Here is a 25,757-nt window from a genome sequence, read left to right as displayed (position 1 = left end):
GGTAATGGACCTGTGTTCTTTACCATATCTTGATTCGTATTCTAGGAGATACCCAAGAGTGGTATGTTGGGTAGTTCTATGTTTAGTTTTCTTGAGGAATCTCCAAATGGCCTTCTAGATTGGTTGTACTAGTGTAATAGGGTTCCCTCCCATCCCTGCCAACATATGTTATTGTTTGTATTCTCAATGATGGCCAGTCTTACTGGGGTGGGAGAATTTCAATGCTAATTTGATTTGCATTTCCTTTATGGCCAAGGATGTTGAGCATTTCCTCATGTGCTCATTGGCCATTGTTGTTTCTTCTGAGAAATTTGTATTTAACTTCTTTGCTCATTTATTGAATTATTAATTTTTGGGGGGGAGTTAGTTTTTTGAGCTCCTTGTATATTCTGGATATGAGGCCCCTGTAGTAAAGATCTATTCGGTAAGCTGCCTTTTTAAACTTAGTAACTGTGTCCTTAGCTTTGCAGAATCTTTTTAGTTTGATGTAATTCCGTTTGTTGAGTCTCCAATTTGCTGAGCTGCTGGAACTTTTCTCAGAAAGTTTCTGTCTGTGCCATTATATTCTTTTTTTTTAATTTAAAGAATTTATTAACATTGATTTTTACATTGTATTTCAAATGACATATTTAACAAACATATTCGAAAAGGGAATCTATATACAATCACTGGCACTTAGATTTTAGAACATAATTAAAATTAGGCTGCGGGTTTATATGTCAAAGATACATAGTAATCTATGTAATAAAACATGTCTATAAAGACATAAATTTTTATGTCTATATAGTTGTGTTTATATTTCCAATACCATGTCCATACCATTGGGTACACAAATAGTGAGTCATCGCTCTTGTACATTATATTCTAATGTTTCTCCTACACCTCCTATATGAGTCTCAATGTTTCAGGTCTAATGTTGAGATCTCTGACCTATTTTGAATTGATATTAGTGTAAGGTAACAGATCCAATTCCAGTCTTTCACTTATGTCCAGTTTTCCCAGCACCATTTGATGAAGAAATGATCCTTTTTCCAAATATAGATTTGGCTTCCTTGTCAAATATCAGATAGCTGTTAAGTATATGGGTTTGTTTCTGGTGGATCCTTCAGTCTATTCCATTGATGTTGAGGCTTGTGTTTCTGCCAGTACCAAGCTGTTTTTGTTATAGCTCTAGAAGTGTGATACCTCCAGCATTGTTTTTTTTTTTTTTTGGAGGGTGATGAGTGGCACAGATTTGCTTTGGTTATTCAGAAGCCTTTTGTGGGGTTTCCCACCCCCTAAAATTCTGGATTGTTTTCTGTATCTCAACCAAAAATGACATTGGGATTTTGATGGATATTTCATTGAATTTATAGGTCACATTTTCACGATATTAATTCTGCCAATCCATAAACATAAGAGGTCTTTCCACTTTTTGGTGTCTTCAGTTTCTCTTTCTTTGTAGAGGTCACTCAGTTCCTTGGTAAGGTTTATTCTTAGATTTGTTTGTTTTTGAGGCTATTGCGAATGGAATTGTTTTCCTGATTTCTCTCTCAGTCTGCTAATTGTTGGTATAGAGAAAAAACTACTGATTTTGTGAGTGAATTTGATAACTTGCTACTTGTGATATTTATTGAACAGTTCTAAGAACTTTGGGGTAGAGTTTTTAGGATTCTTACCAGTTATATTTCTGAGAAATTGTGCTGGCTCCCTAGATTTATACATTTCTCTTTACTAGTTTGTTGTAACCACAAAGAAACTTGTACAAAATAGTTGTTTCTTGTATTAAACCTTGAGACACAAAAATGTCAAATGTTGCCCACTGGATTGCATAGTACAAAATTTAGCATTTTGGGAAGCATGCATCAGGGTGCCTTGTAAGGTTAGAATTACTGGCATCACCCATATTGTTCCAGATTATCTCATTTTTCTTCTCAGAGTCAGGCTTGCCAAAGACTATCTTGGTGGGTTCACCTTAGAAGAATTCTTCCTTCAGTGGTCAAACTGAGACTCCTCTCTCTCTCCCTTTCCCTCTCCCTCTCCCTCTCCCTCTCCCTCTCCCTCTCCCTCTCCCTCTCCCTCTCCCTCTCCCTCTCCCTCCCTCCCTCCCTCTCTCTCTCTCTCTCTCTCTCTCTCTCTCTCTCTCTCTCTCTCTCTCTCTCTCTCTCTTTCTCTCTCTCTCTCTCTCTCTCTCTCTCTCTGTGTGTGTGTGTGTGTGTGTGTGTGTGTGTGTGTGTGTGTGTGTGTGTCTCTCGGTTGTGGGGCTTGAACTCTGGGGCCTGGGTGCTGTCCCTGAGCTCTTCAGCTCAAGGGTACTGCCCTGCCTCTGGAGCCACAGCCCCACTTCTCATTTTATAGAGATTAATTGGAGAAAAAAAGAAAAAGTCTCAGGTTCTTTAGTGCCCAGGCTGGCTTTGAATCTTGATCCTCAGATCTCAGCTTCCTGAGTAGCTAGGATTACAGGCGTGAGCCACCCAGCCCAATCACACCTCTGAACTCTTAATGTAGAGGCCAGTGAGCTTTGTGGTGCAGTGACTCTCGTGAAACATTCTCCTGGAGCATGTGGCATCATAATCTGTGTATAAGACTGTGATCCTTTTCAGAGAGGCCTTGTAATGCGAAATTGTTAAACCTTTTCTTTGTCTCTATCTTGTGGTGCAATGGATCAGATTTAAAAGCCTTCTACTATTGGATTACATTCCCCCCCTTTGTCCCTTAATGTGAATACTATAGCTTATTTATAGCTATAAAGTATAGAATTCCTTATTTGCCCTTCAAGATTAGAGTTTTTGCTCTTACTTCTTTGCTTCCCTCCCTCCCTCCCAGAAATGTGGACATGCAGAAATACAAAAGAGATTTACCTAGCTTATCATTGTGATGAGTATGTCTAGGGTGTGAAGGAAATATTTAATTTCTGGTTATAGTTTTTAAAATACCATAGCAATTTGAAAAAGAACATATGCTTATGATAGAAATTTTCCAAAGGAGTTTATTAGTGGTTCTAACCCACCAGAATTGCAAAGATAAGTTTCCAGGTCTTTGGAGATATATTTAAACTTTGTGTGCTTTATTTCTATAATTTCTTTTCTGAGTAATTTTTTGCTTTGCTATGCATTTTTATCTTTATTCCATTCCATCTCAAAATCGATTGAAAGATAACACCATATAAATAATTGTATGAATATTTGTAACTGTTATATTTGTTTTATTGATATTGTAGTTAGGGATGAATGAGTGTTGAAAAGACTAACAAATTTTGAAATTCATTGGAAAGACTACAGTGTCTTAGTGAGAGATTAGTATACTTATTTCCAATAAAGAAAAAATTAGGCTGAGGGGTTTGTATGTCTATGAAATCTAACAGGGAAGATAGGCTCTGAGATGACACAGGGAAGTTGCATATACACACTATCTATGAGCACACAGAAGAATCTAGCAGTTCATAGAAATTCAAGATTTGACTCTATATAGAGGGATTACAGTTACATACGTCAGGTAATTAAAAAAATATATACCTGTCTTGCTTTAAGCTTGGAAGCTGTTACTCAGTTTTTGTACTAGAAATGAAGCAATACTATTTTCCAACGAAGAAGGGAGGTCCTGCCTAAAGAAAAGATCTGGGTGAGGCTAAGAACATCTGCTGCTGCATCCCTCCCAGGTTTGAATGGTATTATGAAGTCTGGGGAAAATACCTATTTATCGTGGAAGAAAAGGAGAAGCGACTTGACTCCTACACTAGTTGAAAAAGAAACTCCGCTTTAGCAGGTAACTTAAGACCACAACATTCCAATAGCAAGTAAGAGAGGGAGACTGTGTCTTCCCTATAGCCTGCATGGGTCTCCTGTGCCTGTGGGACTTCAGACCTTACTTGGACATTTCATGGGCTGGATGGAGCTGTTTCAACATGTCTGAGGGGGTAACCAGAACCCTGAGGCAACTGGAAGGCGGTAGGCTTATTTTTTTAATTATTATTTTGTTTTTCCCTTAAAGGAGGAGAATATTCTTCAAAACAATAACATTTTGAGAATGTTATGTATATCTACTGTGTGCTAGGTTCGATGCTGAAGACTCTGGTTAAAAATAGATGAACTAAGGCTAGATCTTAAGTGTCTACCCTGAAGGATGTGGAAAAGGTGATGAGATGATAGGGAAGCAACCCGTAGTTGTAACTGGCAGAAGTTGTGGCTGCAGGGTTACATACATTAGGCCTTACACAGCAGAGAGCCACTTTCAGCAAGGGTGGACGTTGGGGTTTAAACATGAAGAAATGGGTCAGGGAGATCAGGAATGAATGGGAACATTGGCGTATGGAGAAGAATTCAGTTGTCTTCTGAGGGGACGGAAAATCTTATCAGGACAAATAATTTGATAATAAAGAATAAATATTTGCACTGAAAAAACTTAGAAAATGTGATCACTTCACTCCTAAGGGAACAGTGTATCCATTTTGGTTGAAGATACAAAAGTCTAAAAAGGTTACAGATTTTCCATGGGTATGATAGTACTGTAGATTCAGATTTCAGATACACACCTTGAATCTTGTCCTGCCCTGCCTAGTATACTACCTGTAGCATCCTAGGCATTACAGAACCCTGTGGCTCGAAAACTCTTGTTATTTGCCCTTCAGAATGAAGGCGGTGTTGGTCTGAGCTGGGTCATTAGTAATTAAAAAAGAAACAAAGGGTCTAATTAAATTTATATCTAAATTTTCCTGTGTTTTAAACCTTTGAAGATGAAGATTATTTTTTTGTAAAATGAGATAAAGATTAACGTTGTGGGAAAAGAGTATAAGCTGCACAGATTCTGAGTATATGCTTGGTGTTCTGTAAAGAGATCTGGAAGAATCAGGTCAGAGGGGAAACTTGGTGCACTGGCCTTGATCTTGGATGGCAGAGTTTTCTGATTGCTTCATTCCTATTTAAAGGACTCATCTTTTATGTCTAGCAACTAGAAATTGGTGCTGGTGGCTCATTTCCACCCCCACCCATCTCTGTCTTTTGCAATAATCTTTTGAGTGAGTGGTGATTGTATTTCTAGAAGCAGAGAGAGAAAGAGAGAGAGTGAGGGGGAGAGGGAGCGGGAGAGAGGGAGAGAGAGAAAGAGAGAGAGAGGGAGAGGGAGAGAGAGTCAGTCCCTGAAGGCAAATACAGAGTGTGTGTGCTGTACACTCGAGCTTAGACACTTGGGGCTGGGAACTCCCAGAGAGGGGGTGGGGAGGGAGGGAGGAGAAGGAAGGCGAGAGGGAGGAGAGAGAACAACAGAACAGGCAGTTGGAGAGGAGGGGGGAGGAGACTCGTTTTTTTAAGAAAAGATTTTTAAACTCAGATAATTTTGGGGGGGTTCTCCCCACCCTATCCCTTTCCCCCCACTCTGGCACCTCTTTTCCTTCAGTTCACTGAAGTGCCTTTTTGCAGTCCAGGATCAACGGACCTCTGAGTTTGAGCAGCCGGGTCTGACATGATGTACCTCTGGGTGAGTACCGAGTGCTGTGGCTGAGGGCTTGCACTTGCACATATAAGGAGTGGAAAGCTGCGAGGTTTGCTCTTGCACAAATGGCCTTCCCCACAGCACACAAACTGTCACATCCCTTCACACAGGTGTTAGATTTTTAAAAACTAGCAGCGATTGTGACATTGGTGTACTGTATTATTTTGTTTTTAAATGTTGTTTATCATATTAGATTGAGACGCAGGGCTGAGCTCCCAGAGCAGTACTATCCCCTGGGCTTGGTAGGTTTGGAGAAGGCAAATGGGCAGGTGAAAGGAGCTGCTGGCTTCAGGGGCAAATGTCAGGACCAGCTTGGGTTATGTATTCTGGTCACTGACCTTGAAAATCACGCCATTCCTTTAGATAGGGCACAATCACTAATTAGGAACAAGGTTTTCTAACTTTCATCTAGTGATTTTTATTGTCATTCACAATAGTCTGGTGAAATATGTCCCTATTATTAAAACTGTACGAAGGAAGTAATTAAATCACCAAAAGTGACTTGCCCATAGTTAGAAACTAGACCTGTTGCATCTAGAATAATAATTAATACCAGACGTTGTAAAGCATTTTATATTTATAGATTTATATTTATAATATGTACTTTTTATTATTTTAATTAACCATGGCATTGCACTTTTAAATAGGGAGAAGCATTCTGGTATTGGAGAAATGTATAAGTTACAAATATAACTTTTAGGAGAATGCCAAGGAAAGTTAATACCGAACCATGGCCTCACTCGTCTCATCCCACTTTTAGCTGTAAAAACAAGAACATCTATAATCCCTTGTAAAGATGGTGATATCTCTCTTAAGTAGACAGCTGTTGTGTGTTGCTAAGGGAGCCTAGTAGATGTGATGCCCTTGGCTACCAGCCAGCCGTTGTAAGTTTTACTTTGCCCTTTGCCCTTCAGCACAGATGTCTGGAATTGCAGGAACCTACTTGGCTCAGCAGACTAAATTTGTAAATAGTAGAAGGCAAAATTTTTAACTAGATTAGTGGGTATAGAACTTCGGTTATGGCATGTGTGTATGTATTTTTGTGTGTGTATTGGGATGGGCTTCTTTCCTGCTTCTCCCTTCCTATTTGATATAACCTTGCAATGTAATTTTCTCCTCTCTACTGATTTACTTTTGTAGTACTGTGTTTATAAGAACTCAAAGGACTTTTCTGACACACTAATGTGCATTAAGAAAATTTTCACCTGCCTGGTTGGAAGAGTGATCAGTGCTATCCTCCAGAAGATGGGCTTTTCTGTCATTTTATTTGTTTCCAAGTGGAGTTATGAAAGGAAACAAGTTCAGTTAATCACATCCCTATTCATTTGTGTTTGATGAAAGCAGACAGTGCGTCTCTTGTAGTTATTTGTATATCCGTCCTAATCCCCTTTATTTACTAGCCTCAGAGCAGAACTTTTGGACCAATATATCACACGTTGGATTGAAATACAAATATGTCAAGATAACTTTCCCTCTAGCCTGGAAATGACTAGGGGATTCTATGATCATGATTAAGAAAGGCACTGTCAGTTACCACTGTATACCATAAAAATACTACCATTTTCTATGTGCACCATGATACCTTGAAAGTATGGGTAACATTGTTTACAGGAGCAAGGCTCTGTCTTACTGTCTCCATCATCTAGCCCAGTGCCCCAGATGTTTGTTGGGATTCAGTGAAGGTGCCCAAGAAGCCATAGCTGAATAGCTCCAGATACAGAAATAGGGTACCAGTGGCCCACGCCTGTAATTCTACCTACTTAGGAGGCTGAGGTCTGAGACCCAGAGTTTGAAGCCAGCAGGGGCAAGAAAAATTGAGACTCTTATTTCCAGTAAACTACCAAAAAAGCCCCGAATGGAGCTGCAGCTCAAGTGGTAGAGCACTAATCTTGAGCAAAAAAAGCTCAGGGACAGTGGCCCATGCCCTGAGTTAAGTTCCAGGACTAGCACTAAAAATAAAGAAAAAAAGGAAAGGAAATATAAGTGGTGATATATTAAGTGGGAGGCTCTGGAGGACTGTGGAGAAAAGTCAGGTGGAAACAGAAGATCAGAACTCTAGACTGCATTTAATTAGAACCAGAGCAGTCAAGCTAGTACCAACCAGTGTGACTTTGGACAGTCCTTTAATTGTTCTGAATCTGTTTCCACACCCATAAGGTAGTTTCACAACCATAAGATTCAATGAAGCTGTTTAGATTATGAAAATTTGTGAAGACTTTATGGACCAGTAAACATGCCTGAAAGATGCATATTTTGCAAAGATGTATTGTGTGTCTCAACACAAGATTACAAAACATGGATCATTCCCATCGTCTGATTGGTTTAGGTATCAGCAGTAAGTCAGAGCCACTGTTTGTGTATGATCCAGGAATATTACCCAACTGGGTTCAGTGGTCAGTATTTCTGAGTGATTTGGACATTCATAGAACCTATAGTTGGAGAGTAAAAGTTGCACCTTATCCAAGTGTTTTCCATTTGTGATGTTAGATACATTAGTGTGCTCCTGTGGATCTAAAATGTTGATAGAATGCTGTCTTGTGCTATAGATACTTTCTCTTTTCCGTGTCTTTCCTGTTGAGTCATCTTCCCTTTTGGTGAATTTGATAGCAAGCAGCCTAGTTTAGTGCAAAAAATATGGGTATTACAGACTTCACTAAATCCTACTCTTGAAGTTCTCAGATATGTGACTGGGGACAAATTATTCAACTTCTCTGAACCTCAGTTTCATCGTTCCTTCTGACTGCCATGGGGGATTATTGGGAAGATTTTAGCTTACTTTTGAAAAATGTTAAACATAGTATGTGACAAACAATAGGTACTCAGTAAAAACTAACACAAACTAATTTTTCCCTTGGAACATTTGCTTAAGCTGATTCCCAGGATATACTCTTCATCCTGTTGGGAATGTAGTTGAATTCATATAGGGCATTTGGGAAGTGCATCTCTTTTCATGTGAAATACTTTTCCTTTACTAGACATTTTCTGTATTCACGAGCAGGAAAACTCCTGAAGATTTGTCTTTAAACTTTTTGGAGGGTATGTAGTACTGTTGAGCATTTTCTTCCTTAGTCTCCTCTTCATCATTCAAAACAGGAAGAGAAAGGGAGAAAGGGGGGGGGGCAGACAGCCACAAATTGACATGATTCTTTTTTTAATATTTTTTATTGTGATTAATAGAAGGGTTACATTATATTCACCAGATAGAAGGTGTATAACTTCACAAACATTGATACCCTTCCCTTTCTCATGACATGGTCCCCATTTCCCTCCCACCCTCTTGACATGATTCTTTTATTGAGCGAACTTGTTTGCTTGGTAATTATGCAATTAATATCCAGTATACCAAATTATACTTCACTTACTGAAATTTGCTGAACCCAGATTGTTTTCTACCTGAACTGAGAGCTTGGTTAGTCTGGCATGAGACACAAGGGTCTTTCTCTCTCCCCTCCCCCCTCCCAGGTCATGGGGCTTGAACTCTGGGCCTGGATGCTGTCCCTGAGCTCTTCAGCTCAAAGCTACTGCCCTACCCCTGGAGCCACAGCACCACTTTTGGTTTTCTAGTAGTTCATTGAATGTAAGAGTCTCATGGACTTTAGTGCCTGATTTGGCTTTGAACCACAATCCTCAGATCTCAGCCTTCTGAGTAGTTAGGATTACAGGCATGAGCCACCATGCCCAGCAAGCACTAGGGTCTTTTATGCATGTTCTGTACGGAGGAACTTTTGGATCTCATTTTGAACTGTTGTTGTATATCAGTTCTGTCTTCTGAATAAATCAGTTCAACCAACATTTAATGAATGCCTGTAATGGGTAGAGCCAGCGGTTGCAAATACATAGATGATTAAAGAGATCTTGTACCATTAAAGAATTATAATATGGTCACAAAGAGTAAGTACACAGTAATGATTTTTATTTGATGTTTGTTATTCAATTAAGAATATTTTTACATGTTAACTTATTTTATCCTCACATCACTAAGGGGTATTACTATTCTATTATATAAGCAAGGAAAGAGACCAAGGAAGAGGACAGGTCAATTAATAAATGGCAGATATGGAAACTCAGTCCTCTCTTTGTTATATAGTGACTTTTTTTCTTTTTTTTTTTACATAGTTTTTAAGGAGAAACTGACTTTTTAAAAAAAAAGCGTATTTCCCTATATGAAAGAAATAGAAATGCACCTTTATTTATTTATTTATTTGGTCGGTGTGGGGCTTGAACTCTGGGCCTAGGTACTGCCCCTGAGCTCTTCAGCTCAAGGCTACCACCCTACCCCTTGAGCCACAGCACCACTTTCGGTTAATTGGAGGTGAATCTCATGGACTTTTAGTGCCTGGGCTGGCTTTGAACCTCGATCCTCAGATCTCAGCCTCTTGAGTAGCTAGAATTACAGGTGTGAGCCACTGCACCTGGCTTAGAAATATACTTCTGAAATAAAAATGCTAGATCCTGCTGTCATAGTATCTTAAACATAGACATATTTCTTTTTTTTTTTAATGCTCTTTTTTTTTTTTTTTTTTTTTGCCAGTCCTGGGCTTGACCTCAGGGCCTGAGCACTGTCCTTGGTCATTCTCAAGGCTAGAGCTCTTCCACTTGAGCCTCAGCACCACTTCCAGCCTTTTTCTATGCATGTGGTACCGAAGAATCAAAGCCGGGTCTTTGTGCATGCTAGGTAAGCACTCTACCACTAGGCCAAAGTCCCCGGCCCAACATAGACATATTTCAAGTAGTAGAAAGGTCTATACAGCCATGTAAAGCTGAAGTATTTCCTGTTTTGTTTTAAACTGAAAATTAGCTCTTACTAAGCAGGAACCTTAAGTAGCTTGCTAATAAATCAGCCAATATAGAATCAGAAGCGTTATGATTTGACCCTTGAAGCTTATTGAACCACACCTAATTTTGTTCAGTGTTTCCATTTGCTGCCACTACTGTTTAGTTTACCTGAAGTGGAGATGTGAAAATGAGTCTGATTCTGTTCCCATCACCACTAGTTATTTGATATATGCAATGTAATTATGTCCACCTTGATTTTCATGCTGTGAAAAAGATGTGGCAGTGCTTGGGAACACGTGGGATAATCTTACAAAAATCACTTACACACCATTTTAGATACAAAATGGTAAATAACTTAATAGTAAATAGCTTCACCATGAATTTGGAGATCTTAGAGTGGAAGTTGTGATCTCAGTTGTGACATTTCTTGGTGTATTATCTTCCTGTATGAAAGTGGGTTTGTTTTTTTTGTTGTTGTTGTTTTGTTTTGTTTTGTTTTTTGAACTTGGCCTGGACGCTGTACCCGAGCTTTTCAGCTCAAGGCTACCACCCTACCCCTTGAGCCACAGCGCTACTTCTGGCTTTCTGGTGGTTAATTGGAGATAAGAGTCTCATGGACTTTTTAGTGCCTGGGCTGGCTTTGAACCTTGATCCTCAGATCTCAGTCCCCTGAGTAGCTAGGATTACAGGCATGAGCCACCACGCCTGGTTTTGTGTAATAGTTTTCTAACCTTAAACTGAGATTATCAGATTACTGAGATAATATGAAGCTCTGGGGGAGGAGCTAATTAGTATAAACAAATATAACAACAGTGTCTTTTAAATTCAGTTTGCTGTCAACTTAGTCTTCTAGTGCCCACTTTTTCTTACCCCTTGACATTCAAATTGGGATATAGGGTTAGAGAAATAGATAGTGGTAAGTTGACCTATCACAAAATGTAGAAACAGTTCAGTTCAGTTCAGATAACCTTTAAGACAGATACTGTAAATGGGTATTTGGCTCTAAAAAGCTATTAAAAGATTTTAAGCAGGATTAGGAATAGGGTGAAGTGGAGTTTATAATTAGATTTCTTTAAAAAAAAAAAAAAGCACAACACTATCTACAGAGATTAGAGGAGAATAAAAATGCAGAGAAAAGTAAGGTGATAGGAAGCAGCCTTAGTAACTGGGAAGGCTGAAGAGATAAGAACTCTGAGAGATACAGCTACTATGGACAAATGTCATGACTTAGATTGTCTATTGTGAGTTTGATTTTGGATTTGGCATTGTGGGGTAACTGAGATATTTAGAGAGGAAATAATGTTAGATAACTGCTACGTCTTTCTGGGAACAAGAAAGATAACGTTTAAGCTTTTTAAATTTGTGAAAATTGGATATCAATGTATGTGAAGTAATTCACTTTCTGTCTGGTGAATATAACTGTAACCCTACTATTAATTACAACATAAAAAAGAAAAAAAAACTGTGAAAATCTTCATACAGTGGCATTGAAGCTAAATACAGTGATAGGTTAACATGAAAGTTGTCTGGGGAGGAAGTATAGAGCAAAATGTTAATATCTGGGAAAGGAGATAAACTCTCAGAGAATAGTCTCTGGAAAAATTTGTTCTTTTTTTGGGGGGGGGTCATGGGGTTTGAACTTAGTCTGGGCGCTCTCCCTGAGTTCTTCAGCTCAAGACTATCACCCTACCCTGGAGCCAAGCCCCACTTCCCGATTTCTAGAGGTTAATTGGAAACAAGAGTCTCAGGGCCTTCTGTGCTCGGGCTGGCTTTGGACCTCCATCCTCAGATATCAGTCTCCTGAATAGCTAGGATTATAGATTTAAGCCACTGCACTCAGCAAAAAATTTGTTCTTTAGGAAGAAATGGGGGGAAAAAAAGACCAGCCCTAGAAAACCAAGGTGATAGTATGTGGCAGAAGAGAGAAAATGGTCCATTTCATAAGCTTTCAGTGTGGCCAGGTGAGAAGGTAATGGGAGACAAGGAAGTAAGATAGAAACAATGAGTATAGGTCAGTACTGGAAGTGTTTAACTCTGAAGGAACTGGATGTAAAAAGACGCATTTTACTTTTATTTATTTATTTTTATTTTTTGCTAGTCCAGGGTCTGGGCACCGTCCTTGACTTTCTCAAGGCTAGAGCTCTACCACTTGAGCCACAGTGCCACCTCTGGCTTTTTTCTATGTATGTGGTACCGAGGAATCGAACCCTGGTCTTCGTGAATGCTAGGCAAGCACTCTGCCACTAGGCTAAACTCCCGGCCCTTTAATTTTTTTAAATTTTAAGTAAAGGAGACACAGGTCTAGGAATGTATCTCAAGTCATAGACATTGCTTGCTAACTCTGGATTTGTCCCTGGTATCACTCAATTAATTAGTTAATTGCAAAAGATTTAGTCATGTTTAAAAATTGAGGAAATCTATTTGAGTAAGAGAAGTTGAATATATAAGAGAAGATAAGGGTTAAATAAGTGTGCTTTGAGAAGACTGAAATTGATTTAGGAGTAGGGAAAGCTCTACTACTTAGCAAAAGGGAAAGTAAAGAGGAATGGAAAAGCTAGCAGTGCCTAGGAGTTTAAGAGATTTTTACAAGGGAGATAATAAACAACTAAGGTTGAGGGCTTACAGGAGAGGTTGAGTTTTGATGAGTGGTAAGAGCTATTGCAGTTAGAATGATAGAAATGAAAAGCCAGTTGGAATGGACTGAGTTATTTGTTGGTAGGTAGGGCTGTTGATACCAGGAGCATTCTTGTGGAGCCAAACATTGATTTGAGGCTGTAACTGCGAGGGAATGAAGGCTCGGCTCAGAGGACGTTTTTGGGCAGGGCAGGGCAGGGAGTGATGCACTGGAGTTTGAACTTAGGGCCTGGAGCTTATTAGTCTGGTGTAAAGTTGCTGAGCCCTCTAGCCATTAAGGGAGGATTTTTTTTTTTTTTTTTGCCAGTCCTGCGGCTTGAACTCAGGGCCTGAGCATTGTCTTTAGGCTTTCTCAATGTTAGAAGCTCTCCCACTTGAGCCACTGTGCACCACTTGAGCCACTGCACACCCCATCCCGCTTTTTCTGTGTATGTGGTACTAAGGAATGTAACCCAGGTCTTCGTACATGCTAGCTTAGGCAAGCACTCTACCACCCAGCCAACTCCCAGCTTCTCAAGAGAGGATTTTAAAAGATAAGTGGGAGCATTTTTCCTGTCAGTGAGGAGGTTCAGGTAGAGAGGAAGAAATAGATAATGCTGGGAAAAGATGCTGATATCAGGAGCTGTGTTCAGTCCACCCCAGTGAAGAGGGATGTAGTAGGAAGGAGGGCAGAGAGTATAGGTTCAGAGCCTGGGGTCTCCTGATTATTCTTACTTTTTCTGTGTCATGTAAGACAGATATAGCTAAAAGTGGAAAGACAGAGAGTATACAGGTATTGCAGATGTGAGGAGAGAGATAGGGGTTCAGAGAGCCATCTTAATCAAGACTAGGGGAGGGAGAAGATAGGGAATTTGCTGAAGAAATATGGAAGGTTTCAGGTTTATATTGTAGATCACAGTCACATTAATGTTTGTGATAACAAGTCAGTTGTAAGCCTTTTCTCTCCAGCAGTCGTCTTTTATTTGGATGTATGGGAGGAATACAGAGTAAGTGGATCCAACCAAAGATTGATGGTTTTCCAGATGTTAGGCTAAGGGGGAAAATGGCAAAGGAAAGAAGACTTTGGAAAGGACTTTGCATAGTGTTCACCATCAAACCTATGCTGGCTTAAGAAGGAAGGAGGAACGTGAGGAAGACTAGTTACAGTGAAAAAGTGCTGTAATCACCCTGTGGACTAGAGAGAAAACGGATGGAGAATTGCCAGAGTGGGAAAACTAGCACATGTGAACCCTTGGTGTTGTGAAAATGGAATGCTTGAAATGCTTGACATTTTTAGAGGTGATGACAATGTTAGGCTATGTTACTAGGTGGGTGGTTGAAATGAAGTGGTGAAAAAATATACTTGGTGCTAAAGACATTAAAAACAAAGCCTAGCTGGGCCCTGGTCATTCATACCTTTAATCCTAGCTATGCAGGAGGCTAAGATCTGAGGAACTCAGTTCAAAACCAACCTGGGCTTATATTTTCAATAAATTTCCAAAACCAGTCCAAACAGCCAGAAGTGGAGCTGTGGCTCAAGTAACCTTGAACAGAGGTAGGGCCCGTGTTCAAGCCCCAGGATTGACATGCAATTATGTGCACACATGCACACACACACACACACACACACACACACACACACACATACACATCCCCCACCACTGCCGCATAGAGGCCAATGTATTTTTATTTTATTTCATTTATTTATTTATTTTTGCCAGTCCTAGGGCTTGAACTCAGGGCCTGGGCACTATCCCTGAGCTGATTTTGCTCAAGGCTAGTACTCTACCACTTGAGCCACAGCAGTACTTCCAGCTTTTTCTGTTAATGGGTCCTTAGGTTGAACTTAGGGCTTTATGTGTGCTAGGCAAGCACTGCCACTAAGCCACATTCTTACTCCCAAAGCCAATGTATTAATTTTCTATGGATGTTGAAGTCCTCAGAATAAGACTAATGAGAGAGATGGAGATAGGTCAGGGAGGTTTTGGAGGTAGATCAGCAAATAAGATTTTCAGTTTGGCTGTAGGGAAAAAAAGAGTTTGGAAGCCACATTGGAAACCAAGGTCTTTGGAATGTCAAGTGTTGGCAGTGAGGAATAAGGAGGGTGTTTGCCCCTGTGAGGCATGTAAGCAGCTTTTCCATCAGAAGTAGTTAAGCCCCACTAGTAGTCAGGTTTCCTTTCGAGGAGAATATCAGAGAAAAGAGAGTAAATTTTTAGAAGGGTTTCCTGAGAATCACTCATGACTTTAGAGCTTGGAAGGATAAGGACGAGTTGAAAATGAGTGTGGAAGAGCAGATACTCTGAGCTTTGCCAGCTTAGCCATTCAAGAAGGTTAGTCTTGTAATGTTTGAAGTGAGTCAAGTAAGGTAGGATTGTGGAGGTGAGCCAGGAGGAAGGTAGTTGACTAGGCCTTTTAAGACAGTGATAGTTCTTGAACTTAATAGTGCATTAAAAGGCAGTATTGAGCTCTGTCTCTAGTTCTTTAGGTTCATTAGATGTGGGGAGACTGAGAGTTTGCATTTGTAATAAGTACCCAGTTGATGCAAAGCTGCTGGTCCAGAGACCACACTTTGAAAACTTCTGGTCTAGATAAATGATTGTGGCCACATGGACCAATTCAGCTCGAATTGGTGCATGCCCTGAGTGATGGGCATGGGAACTGTGTCTGGAAACTATTTGTCTTCAGCAGTTTTAGATCATAAAGTGACAGTTTCTGTTTTTGTTTTTGCTTTTCTGGTAAAGGGGGGTTTTACTGATTTCTAAGTGACTTAAACTGATTTTGGTAGCAGCATGTGGATACCAATGGCAGTAGGATATACATCATTTTCTTTCTTTTTATTTTTTTAAGGTCTGAGACTGAAACTTGAGCTCAGTACCTACTGATTTCCTTCCTTGGCTGGCACTCTTATCAACTGAGCCATACTTCTAACCTCATTTTCTTTCTTTCTTTTTTTTTGGCCAGTCCTGGGCTTGAGCTTAGGGCCTGAGCACTATCCTTGGACTTTCTCAAGGCTAGAGCTTTACCACCTGAGCCTCAGCACCACTTCTGGCTTTTTTTCTATGTATGTGGTACCGAGGAATTGAACCCCGGTCTTTGTGCATGCTAGGCAAGCACTTTACCACTAGGCCAAACTCCCAGCCTAACCCTCATTTTCTTTCTTAAGGACAATGGAGTGAAAGGCTGAAGAGGCTCAGTAGATCATTAATTACAACTTAAGAAGAAAGACTATTTGCTAGTCAGTAAATGGCATGGGAAGTTAATAGGAATTCAGGAAAAACAGGCTATTACAAAAGATAGGAATTGTTTGCAAAAGGTTTTCTCTCTTTTTTTTTCTCATTTTGTTTTTCCTCTTTTTCTTTTCTCCCTTCTCATTTTCCTCTGAGCCCCTTCCCTTTCCTGACTATGTCTCATGATTAGTTGATTCCATCCTGGCCTAAGCTACCATTATCTCTTACTAATACTATTATAGTAATTCTTAAACCAGTTTCTTGCTTCTGTCCTTCTTTCTACCCATTGTTCCAGTCTCTTTCAACAGAGCAATTAGAATAATCCTATTAAATAAAAAAGTTTTAGTAGTGAATATTTGTTTATATTATTCCTTTGTACAAACATTTAAATGCCTTACACTGGCCTTTATAGCTTTATTTAATTTGTTCTTCTGGCTGTCTTTGGTCTCATTTTCTTTGAACTTGCTCTCTGACTCTACTGATACCATGCTGCCCTTCTGTCTATTATTTAAACATATCAAACACACTAGTGCCTCAGGGCCTCACCCATTCTTCTGCTATGTCCTCAGATGTCTTCTTGACGCCCTTCCTTGCTTACATGAGGTGTGAACTCAAATAGCATGTGTAAAGGAATTGCCTATATAAATAGTAATTCCCTTCCCCTTTGTCCATCTGCATTTCCTCATTTTAATTTTTCTCTATAGCAGCCACCATTAGCTGATACGCTATATGTAGTGTTGTTTTTCTTCATGAAGCCACAGTGTATCCTTTGTGCCTAGAAAGGCACCTGACATATAGTGAACACTAACTTGGCATTCATTGACTAGCCGTGGGCATTTGTAGTGTGAAAAGGGGGATAGGTGGGTGGGGATTGGAGGTGTGGCTCAGTTGGTAGAGTGCTAGCCAATGAGTGAAAATGGCAGGTGCTGAGTTGGAACCCCATGTTGGACCTACAAAGAAAGAAAGGAAAGTTGGAGAATAATGAAAAGACCAACATGATTGAAAGTAATAGGAATGGAAGGGATGGCTTTATGGATAAATTAGTGAATTTTGAGTACTTGTTGAATCTCTGTACAGCTTTTATGAATCCTTGAATTTGTTTTCAGCATAGAAATTCTTAGTCTTTTTTTTTTTTTTTTTTTTTTTTAACCAGTCCTGGGCCTAAGCTCAGGGCCTGAGCACTGTCCTTGGATTTTTCTCAAGGCCAGAACTCTACCACTTAAGCCTCAGTACCACTTCCGCCTTTTTCTATGTAAGGGTACCAAGGAATCAAACCCAGGTCTTCATGCATGCTAGACAAGCAACCTGCCACTAGGCCAAACTCCTGGCCCTTCTTAGTCTTCTTGAAACATTGCTCCCCACCTAAGTCTAGGGGCTTGAACTCAGGGCCTGAGCACTGTCCTTGGGCTTTCCTCAAGGCTAGAGCTCTACCACTTGAACCACAGCACCACTTCCAGCTTTTTTCTAAGTATGTGGTATCAAGGAATCGAACCTGGATCTTCATGCATGCTAGGCAAGCACTCTACCAGTAGGCCACACTCCAGGCCCCTTGAAACATTGCTTTTTAATTCAGTTCTGTGGAAATGATGGTTTGGAGAGAGATTAGAAGCTAAGATTCCAGTTGAGTCCAGTAAAGCTACGTTTACTTTTTGGTTTTGGCAGTACTAGGGTTTTGAATTCAGTGTCTGTCACTTGCTAAACAGATAGTCTACCACTTGAGCCATGTCCCCCAGCCCTTATAGTCTTTAGTTATTTTTCAGGTAAGATCTCTTGTTTTATGTGTATTCAGACCAAAAATCTTCTGACCTTTGCCTCCAATAAAGCTGGGATTGAAGATGTGCACCACATCTGCTCGCTCTGGCACTAGAGTTTGAACTCAGGGCCTGGGTGCTGTCCCTGAACATTTTTGTTTAGTAATACTCTGCCACTTTAAGCCACAACTCCATTTCTGCACTAGTTATTTGGAGATAAGAATCTCATGGATTTTCTTGCCCAGTTGTCAAATTTTAGAGTCAGTACTCTTACCCAGTGTAATAAGTGCTGTAGCAATATCTGTTCTCCAATAATCCTCATCTCCCTCACTTGTCCTCTTTAGCCCTCTCAAAATGGTACATTAGTGGAGCAGACTAACCTGTAGCACTGTGGAAAAGCCCATATGGTCACACTAACAAGGACCTGAGGCCCACTGGCACCCAGATGAGTGAGCTTGACAGTAGATGCCTGTCAGATGACTCTTGTTGACTGCCAACACCTGCATTGTAGCCTTAGGAGAGACCATGAGCCAGAAACAACCAGCTTGTCTAACTGGATTTCTTGTCCACATGAACTCTTGGGTAATAAGTGTTGCTTTAAGCTGCTATGTTTGTGAAGGGATTGTTACATAGAAATAGCCAACCTCAGATTTTGGTATCATAAGTTTGGTGCCTGACAGCACAAGTTTAAAATGTGAGAGTAACTTTAGACTAGTGTATTGGACTTCCGGGAGAGAATGTTACTAGAAGATCAGAGAACCTCAACTAAAATTTGGGACTTTTATTACAATTAGACCTTGGAAGAAATAGAGTAAGGGTTGGAAGAGCACTTGTATGACAAGTGCAAGGACCTGAATTGGGTCCTCAGTTCTGGGGGGAAAAAATGCTAACAAGAAACATAGTGGCTGGAAGTTTAACAGCATTATATTGGTAATTTTGTGGGAAGCAGAAAATGCATGTTGGATTGACTGGTAGGTGTCCAGGCAAAATATAGAAATGCCTGGGTTTCTTCTTGCTGTTTATAATAAAGTGTGGAGGGAAAGAAGTAAGTTGAGGCAAAGACTATTAGGGTGCCATAACTTGATGCTTTTGAACATTCTCAGACAGTTTCTGGATGCCAAATGATAATAAAATTAAGACATTGGTTCCTAGCATAAATTGGTTCAAGGGCACTGCTCAGAAAATAGTGATCTAAATTTGAAGCCCAACATATGACTATAAACCTTTTGGCAAGGTCTCAAAAATCAAAGGTATTGCCTTAGGGTACTTATCTAGAGGCCTCTCAGTCAAACAGCAGAACTAGTAGCCATTGTAGCAAGAGCCTAAGTTACAGAACACCTTAATAATTTGAAAATATTTGTGTGTATAATTTTATCTAATACCCAGAGATAATTAGGACACTAGAAAAAAGTGGAAAGATGAGGGTACCATGAAAAGAGACCATTGAATAACCCTAAGATTTTGCTGGTAGGAAACTGATTTTCCTCCTTTGTTGCTAACACATGCCATCTTTCATTTAAAAAAAAGTGTCTCTGAGGGGGAGGAGAAGAGAGGAGAACAGAAGAAAAAGGGAAGGAGAGGGGAAGGGCGAAAAGAGAAGGCAGGGAAAGATAAATAAGCAATTAAAAAAAATCAAGTTCAATTAAAAAAAAAAAGTGTCTCTGAGGTTGGTACCAGAGCCTAGATGTCAGAAGTAAAAGTCAAGGACAGTTATTCTGAAACCTGGAGACTTAACCAAGTAGCTTCTAAATCTGCCCAGCTAGATTTCAGAATCTCTTGGACTAGTGCCTCCCATTTGTGGTCCCCATTTGAAGGAAAAATTTCACATTTGATAATTATAAGGTATTTCAGAAAATGGAAACCAAGAGAATAAGTGAGGAAGGTGTTCTGGTACCATGCCATCTAGGCCAGATCCCAAACTGCCATGCCTGCTGTTAAGTTGTCCATTTCTTCTGGCATTTGTTTCTCATCGTTTTCAGAGCATGTCTTTTCCCTCTGTCATCAGTGTAAGTTAACTCTCTGTTACCTTGCTGTTCTTTTACCTACTTGATGATGATTCTGGCCTGGCATTGGTAGCTCATGCCTATAATCCTAGATAGTTAGGAGGCTGAGATCTGAGGATTGTGGTTCAAAGCCAGACTGGGCAGGACAAGCTGGAAGTGGAGTTGTGGCTTAAGTGGTAGAGTGTTATCCTTGAAGAAAAAACGTCAGGGACAGTGCCCAGGCCTGAGTTCAAGCTCTAGGACCAGCTCACAAAAAAGTGCTTCTGAGGCCTTCACTTTGCTGCCAACTACTGCTGAGATCTTTTTCTTTGACTTCATCTAAACCACACAGCCAGGTTTTTGTTTTCACCTTGTCACTGAAACAGCTATTGTCAAGGTTCTCAGAACTTTTCTGTGCTAGTAGATGGGCTGGCCAGGTCTTACTCCTCATCTTACCCGTTGTAGCTATAGAATATCATTATCTCTGGCATCCCCCGCTATGATACACTTTCCTTGGATACTTGATCTTCAGGACATCACATGCTACTTACTTTCTTCCTGCTTTCCCTAACTCTCTTCAGTTTTCCCCTCCCATTCCACCCTCAAGTTGTATAGTTCATTTTCAATATAGTGTTTAGTAAATAGCACTGCTGCTTTTAAGAGTGTCCTCCTTTGGTCCTACTATGTGTGAATGCCTAGAGTCCGAATTGGAATGCTGTTTTTCTTTGTTGTTGATACTTTGAAGTATCAACCCGTGGCTTCATGGATGCCAGTCGAACACTCTACCACTGGCCTGCATATCTTACCTTTCTTCTTCCTTTTTTACCCCCCCCCTTTTTTTTTAACATTTCATGTTTTCATTTTTTTGTATCCTCTGTCTCTATTCAGTGAGACCTATGCGTGCAGTTGAGAAGATAAACACTCCTAAGATTCTATTCTTCTAGGTTTATTTCCTAACTCCATGAGTAGTAATGAGGGTAATGAAGTTTTTCCTAGAAAATGAAAGCATTCAGTGCAAATATCAATGCTATAATGTATCTCAGCCGCTCCTTTGCAGGTATAGATTCTGGCTGTGTTATCAGTTTATTCACCCCCCCTTTACTTTTGTAATTGCATAAAATTCAAGATCACTTATATTTATTTAATTTCCTTTCATTTAACAAAGCAAAAACAAACAAACAAAAAAAACCAGGTCCCCTCACAAAGCTAATAAACCAATCACTAACTGGGCCAAGGTGTTAAGGAGAGACTTCTCAGAAGAAGTAAGAATGGCCAAAACAAAAAAGAAAAAGAAAAAAAGAGGGAAATGCTCCTCATACCTGGCTATAAAGGAAATGTAAACCAGAACAACTCCAAGACTCCATACTACCTCAGATTGGCCCACATCACGAATTTGAACAACAATTGTTGGTGGGAATGTGATAAAAAAGAAACCCTATTGCACTGTTGGTGGGAATGTAAACTAGTACAACCACTCTGGACAGCAGTCTGGTGGTTCCTCAAAAAACTAAACATAGATCTTCTCTTATGACCCAGCTATACCACTCCTCGGCATGTACCCAGAACATCACAAGTCAGGGTACTGTGCACAACAGCCAAGTTACAGAAACCACTCCATGCCCTACAATAGATAGATGGATCCAAAAAATGTGGACCTATACACAATGGAATTTTACATAGTCATTAGAAAGAATAACATTATGTCATTTTCAGGAAATGGATGGGCCTAGAACAAATCATATGAAGTGAGCTAAGCCAAGCTCAGAGAGACAAACAGCGCATGTTTTCTCTCATATGTAGAAGCTAGATCAAAAACACACAGGGATATGATATGGGACTCCAGGCATTCACACACAAACCAAAGCGGGATATTCTTAGGGGAGGAACACAAAGGCATAATGCCTGTGTGTCTCCGATCATATAAAATACAATTGAAATGGGGCTGGGAGTTTGGCCTAATGGTAGAGTGCTTGCCTAGCATGCACAGAAACCTGGGTTTGATTCCTCGGTAGCACATACATAGAAGAAAGCTGCAAGTTGTGCTGTGGCTCAAGTGGTAGAGCTCTAGCCTTGAGAAAAAGTCCAAGGACAGTGCTCAGGCCTTGAGTTCAAGCCCCATGACTGACCAAAAAAAAAAAAAATACAATTGAAATGAACTCAAGGAAATGGAAATTAGTTTTTTGTTGTTGTTGTTATTGTTGTATTTGTTTTATCTGTTCATTTATCTGCCTTTGGGAGGGTAAGGGAGCGCTGAAATGAAGAGACAAAGGGCAAGCAAATGCAGAAGGGGTACTCACTAGACACGTTGAAAATGAACTATTCAGCTTGTGGATAGGGACAGGAGGGGAAAACTGGAAGAAAACTGGGATGTGGTAACATCTTCCAAAAATATACTGTTTACCTGACTTATTAACTGTAACCCCTTTGTATATCACCTTTATAATAACAATAAAAATATTTACAGGCTAGGCACTGAGACTCACATCTGTAATTCTAGCTAAGCAGAATGCTGAGATCTGAAAATCATGGTTCAAAGCCAACCTGGGCACAAAAGTCCGTGAGACTCTTATCTTCAGTTAACCACTGGAAATGACACTATGGCTCAAGTGGTAAAGTGCTAGCCTTGAGCTTAAGAGCTCAGGGACAGTGCCCAAGTCCAGAGTTCAAGCCCTACAACTGACCCCCCAAAACATTACAAAAATATTTGGCAGTTCTGGATATTGAACCCCAGTCTTAGGCTACATGCTAGTAAGCTCTCTGTCACTAAGCTTATTACCTAGACCCAAATATTTATTGATTGATTGATTGCCATTCTTGGGGCTTGACCTCAGGGCCTGAGCACTGTCCTTGGGCTTTCTCAAGGCTAGTGCTCTACCACTTGAGCTACAGCACCATTTCTGGCTTTTTATATGTATGTGGTACTGAGGAATCAAACCAGGTCTTCATGCTTGCTAGGCGGGCACTCTTACCACTAGGCCAAACTCCCGGCCCCTAAATATTTTTTATTTTTTTATTTTTGCCAGTCCTGGGCTTGAGCTCAGGGCCTGCTCCCTATCCTTGGACTTTCTCAAGGCTAGGCTAGCGCTCTACCACTTGAGCCTCAGCACCACTCTGGCCTTTTTCTATGTATGTGGTACCAAGGAATTGAACACAGGTCTTCATGCATACGAGGCAAGCACTCTACCCCTAGGCCAAACTCCCCCACTAAATTTTTTTTTTTAACACAAGTTTTTGGAGCTGTTAATCTCAGAATACTTTGAATCAACATTTTGTCTTAGGACAAAATCACCCTATCTCTTGGAAATTTTAAAAAGAAAAAGGAAGAAGAATAAAAGATGTGCTTGACTTTCGTGTGTGTGGGGGGGTGGTATGTGGGTATGTGCTTATTCTAAGGCTTAACTCAGGGTCTTGGCGCTGTCTCTTAAGTTTTTTGCTCTAAGCTAATAGTTGACCACTTGAGCCACAGCTTTACTACCATCTTTTTGGTGGTTAATTGGAGTTAAGAATTTCTCTGGCCCAGAGCCAGGCGCAGTGGCTAATGCCTGTAATCCTAGCTAATCAGGAGGCTAAGATCTAAGGACTGAGGTTCAAAGCCATCCTGGACACAGATATCCATAAGATTCTTATCTCTAACCACTAGAAAACCAGAAGTGGTGCTTTGGCTCAAACGGTAGGGTGGTAGCCTTGAGCTGAAGAGCTCGGGACAGCGCCCAGGCCCAGAGTTCAAGCCCCACAACTGGTCAAAAAAAAAAAGAATTTCTCTACCTAGGCAGGCTGGCTTTGAATCTTGATTCTCATATTTCAGCCCCCTCAGTGAGTCACCTGCAGTTATTGATTGATTGATTGATTGATTTAGTAACTTTGTATTTCCTTTTTTTTCTTCTTCTCTGTTTTAGTTTTCTATATCTTTTGTGTATAAGGGTTTTTTTTTTTTTTTTGATTTGTTGTCGTTGTTGGTCATGGGTCTTGAGCTCTGAGCCTGGGCACTATCCCTGAGTTCTTCAGCTCACGTCTACCACCCTACCCCTTGAGCCACAATGCCACTTCCAGTTTTCTAGTGGTAAATTGGAGATAAGAGTCTCATGGACTTCAGGCTGGCTTTGAACCGCGATCCTCAGATCTCAGCCTCCTGAGTAGCTAGGATTACAGGAATGAACCACCTCACACAGCTTCTTGTATTTAAGTTTATTCAATCTGTTTAATAGAAAGGAAATCAAAGAAACAGCAGGACAAAAGATATGACCTAATGCAACAATGATACTCACTTGACACTGTTAGAAATGAACTATTCAACTTGGTGGGAAGAGGGTAGTAGGGAGGGGTAAGCAAAAGAAAATGAGGGCGAGGGTAGCAATGTTTAAAAAGAAATTACTCAGTACCTTACTTATGTAACTATAACCCCTCTGTATACTACCTTTAAAATTAAAAAAAAGAAAAAAGTATACAGTGTCATCAATATGCATCCTTGAAATGAAAAGATTGTCAAGTTCATTAATACTGATAGGAAAATACAGAGAAGTAACAAACTAATAAAATAAAATGTAATATACTTGTCAAAGAAAATAAAGTAACTTTGTTAGTATCTGGGGGGCTAGTTCTAAGAAAGAATAAAATTTTAAATGTGCATCCTCACAAATAGGGCTTCACTCAAAAACATGTGGGAGGGGGAAGTTGCAAGGCCCAACATGTAAATATTTTTGTTATTATGAAGGTGATATACAAAGGGGTTACAGTTAGACAAGTCAGGTAAACAGTAGACTGTGATGGCAATAAGAGGGTTAAATATCTGGACACTATTGACTCTCAAATGTACACCCATAAGGCCAGACCTTGCCCTGGAAGCTTGTATCTAAATGTCTACCTGAGATTTTCTTTTTTTTTTCTTTTTTTTTTCTTGTAATTAGTAAAAGGGTTACATGATATTTGCCAGATAGAAAGTGCATTAATTCACATATATTGATACCCTTTCACATGTCTTGGTACCCATTACCCTCCCCCCATACCTGAGATTTTCATATGTGATAGTTACCTCAAACTAACTCTACTGTTTCTATCCTGGTTGATTCTATCATCCTTTCTTGCCTAGATTATTGTGTTTCCTACTTGGTGGTTTTCCTGCCTCCACACTGTATAATTCATTCTGATCACAGCTTTTGAGGTAATTCCGATTATGCTCAAAATCTGCTGATGTGTGTCACTTTGAGAAAAAGGTAGTCCCTTTGAGGGTCTGGTCAGGCTAGCTCATCTTTCTGTTCTAGGTCTCCCATCTTACCGACCGTTTTCTTGCATTTTAAAAACTAATGGGGGTAGGGAGTGTAGCCTAGTGATAGAGTGCTTGTCTAGCATGCATGAAGCCCTGGCTTCAATTCCTTGGTACCACACACAGAAAAAGCAGGAAGTGGTGCTGTGGCTCAAGTTGCAGAGGGCTAATCATTGAGCAAAAAGTATTCAAAGACAGTGCCCAGGTCCTGAGTTCAAGTCTCAGGACTGATAAAAGAGGGGGTATTTCAGGCTCCCCTCTCTATCTACCCTTTACTTTCTTCTCCTTATTAAAAGTGTTAAACTTCTGCTTTTATACATTTTGCTGCTTTTTATATATTCATGTTCTTTTCCTTTTTCCCCTCCTGTTCCTTTAGTAAGTATTTGTTAATCATGGTTTGTCCTTTCTCCATTCTGATCTTGATGTTTACTTTTCCTTGCTTCCAAATTTTTATTCCATGTGTAAAATTTAAAAATTGTCTTCATTATGGTTGGTTGACCTGAATTTTAACTTTTTGCGAGGAGGTGGGTCTTTTAGTACTGGGATTTGAACCCAGGACATTGTACTTGCTAGGCAAGTATTTTGCCACTGAGCTATAACCCAATCCTGTTCTTTTCTGTAGTAGTTCAGGCATATCACTAATTTAGTGGATTCAGATGCTCATCCATACCCACAATGCA

The 25,757-nt window shown here is 40.1% G+C and overlaps 1 protein-coding gene across 16 annotated transcripts in view; it reads left to right on the top strand.

Annotated features, from left to right (window-relative positions):
- Nucleotides 1–25,757, top strand: part of Rbfox2 (RNA binding fox-1 homolog 2) — a 232,279-nt gene that overhangs the window by 105,182 nt on the left and 101,340 nt on the right. Inside the window, exon 1 of one of the 16 annotated variants that reach the window (XM_090328626.1) lies at nt 5,239–5,451. The exons of the other annotated variants lie outside the window; for them this stretch is intronic. Within the exon in view, the coding sequence (XP_090184752.1) occupies nt 5,437–5,451 (15 nt within the window). The 5' untranslated portion in view covers nt 5,239–5,436. Of the gene's footprint in view, nt 1–5,238; nt 5,452–25,757 lie in introns of those variants that run through there. 16 annotated transcript variants of the gene reach the window in all.

This window comes from Megascapheus bottae, chromosome 2, assembly GCF_031878675.1.
Source record: "Megascapheus bottae isolate mThoBot1 chromosome 2, mThoBot2.hap1, whole genome shotgun sequence".
Taxonomy (NCBI): Eukaryota; Metazoa; Chordata; class Mammalia; order Rodentia; family Geomyidae; genus Megascapheus; species Megascapheus bottae.
Note: the sequence above shows the minus strand (reverse complement) of the source record. Positions and strands in the feature narration are given on the sequence as shown.